The sequence below is a fragment of the Vombatus ursinus genome, unplaced genomic scaffold (genome assembly GCF_900497805.2).
Source record: "Vombatus ursinus unplaced genomic scaffold, bare-nosed wombat genome assembly UNPS02015223.1, whole genome shotgun sequence".
In the NCBI taxonomy this organism is placed as follows: Eukaryota; Metazoa; Chordata; class Mammalia; order Diprotodontia; family Vombatidae; genus Vombatus; species Vombatus ursinus.
The window spans coordinates 1,776-3,953 of NW_020955001.1; the positions used below are offsets into that span (position 1 = coordinate 1,776).

The 2,178-nt window shown below is 55.1% G+C and overlaps 1 protein-coding gene across 1 annotated transcript in view; it reads left to right on the top strand.

The window, feature by feature from the left end:
* The window catches only part of LOC114031673 (keratin-associated protein 10-9-like), a 782-nt gene extending 162 nt beyond the window's left edge, over positions 1–620 (top strand). The window contains exon 2 of the mRNA XM_027846824.1: positions 55–620. Within this exon, the coding sequence (XP_027702625.1) occupies positions 55–431 (377 nt within the window). The 3' untranslated portion in view covers positions 432–620. The remainder of the gene's footprint in view (positions 1–54) is intronic.
* The last annotated feature ends 1,558 nt before the right edge of the window (positions 621–2,178 follow it).

Below are 2,178 nucleotides of genomic sequence, written 5' to 3' on the forward strand. Positions count from 1 at the left end.
GTGTCCATCTCTGCTGCCGCCCGGCCTCCTGTGTGGCCCTGCTCTGCCGCCCAGCGTGCCCCGGGGTGACCGACTGCNCTGTCCATCCCTGCTGCCGCCCGGCCTCCTGTGTGGCCCTGCTCTGCCGCCCAGCGCGCCCCGGGGTGACCGACTGCCAGGCAGTCTGTGGAGCTGGCAGCAGCTCCCCCTCATGCTGNGAGGCAGTCTGTGGAGCTGGCAGCAGCTCCCCCTCGTGCTGTGGAGGCAGCTCCTGCCAGTCCACCTGCTGCCAGGCTAGTCCCTGCCAGACCACCTGCTATGTGCCTGTCTGCTGCAAACCCACTGTGTGTGTGCCCGTGTGCTGCAAGCCTGTGGCCTGTGATGTCCCCTCCTGCCAGGCTTCCTGTACCTCCCTGCTCTGCAGACCCACATGTCCTCCACCCTGCTGCTGAATAGGAGGGAGTCCTCCAAGCCAGCCCTTCCCATCTGCCCTGTGATGGGACTCAGGCTCTGTGCTGTGCCAATTTCATCTCTGCCAGTCTAGGCTGAGCTCATATGCGCCAGCCCCAACTTTCCATCAGAGTCTTCTCAGCACTGAGCCTCCTGATCTCCCTCCCAGCAGGGTCTCCCTCAAGGCACTTTCCAGCTGCCAGAATCTGCTTGCTCACTGAGCACCCATGCATTTTCTGCTGTTCTATCAGGAGCTTAATAAATGCCCTAACGGGGCGCCTCCCAGACCTTTCTGACTCTTGGCCTGAAGACAGTCATCCTAGAGGTGTTTTCTGAACTCCTCAGAGGAGAGCCTCGTAGAAATGAGGGGCTTTGGAACATTCAGGGTTACCGTGAGTGATGGTGCATCTCCATCTGAGCAGAATTTTTCAGTTCAGATACAATGGTTCATTTCTATGCAGAGGGCCAGAGACAAGTGAGGCTCTGACTCATCTTACCCTGTGACTTGGGGTCACAGTATGAATTTAAAGCCCAGTGAGGGACTCAGCACAAAGATTTGGACTAGGGTAGAGCCATTCTGGGAAGAAGAGCTGCCCTCGCAGGTTGGAGGGTGAGCTGAGATGTCCCCTGTGGCAGCTCTAGACAGCTCAGCAAGGCAGCGTCTGGCACCAATATGGCATCCCCTAGGGCCTTGAAACCATGTGCCCTGGGTGCCAAGGAGGAATCATGAACCCTTTCAAATCAATGTGGTGGTACCCTGGCTCCATCGCGATCTATGAGTTTATTCTTCTCCCACAAAATAGCCATATTTAAACCTCAGATGGGGTTGAGGTCCCACAATGCTCTAACAGACCTGTGATCTCAGTCTCCCATGAAGAAGACCACAACTCATCCATGCCAGGCTATCCCATGAATCTCTCGTGGATGTCCTGCCAGAGCCAGGGCACTGGCGGCCTCCTCCTGACACTGGGAGGGTCCAGCCCCACTGTCATCCCTCCCTCTTGGCACCATGGCACCAATCCACCTCTTCTTTGTGTCATACCAAGCTATTTGTGGGAAAGCCTAGCAAATGCTGATGGAAGATACATACGTGGATCACAGTAGGTGGGTGGGGAGATGAGGGTGGGTCTGAGCCAGGACTCACAGGCAGAGCCTGGAAGCAGCAGGGTGAGAGGGGCTTCAAATCAGCCAGCTCTTCCAGCTCCTATGGGGGAGCAGCTGCTGCTTCCTCTGCTCTTCTCTCCTTTCCCAAACACACACACACACCCCACACATACACACAGGCACGCACAAAGACACACTCAGACACACACACACACACATAGAGAGACACAAAGACACACATACATACAGAGACACACATNAACACACACACAGAGAGAGACACACAGACACACATACATACAGAGACACACATACACCTTGGAATTGCACATGACAGGGGCTGACACTTGAGAATTTTGTCCTAGTGTCCGGAGGTGAGGTCGAGCCTTTACTAAGCACAAGCTGCTGGCTACCTTGTTGACCTTTGGGGGAGAATTCTGATCTGGTCTGATGATAACACTAGCACACCTAGTCAGTGGGTGGGAGGAAATGAAGCTCCCTTCTGAGGATGAGGAGGGCTGTACACGCCTGAGTTTGCCCAACTCATAGAATAACTCAAGGGCATCTCCAGGCTGTGAGGAACTGCTCCTTGAAGAAAGACAATGTTCTGTCCTGTCATTGGACCAACCCAGGGCTCGTCCTCAT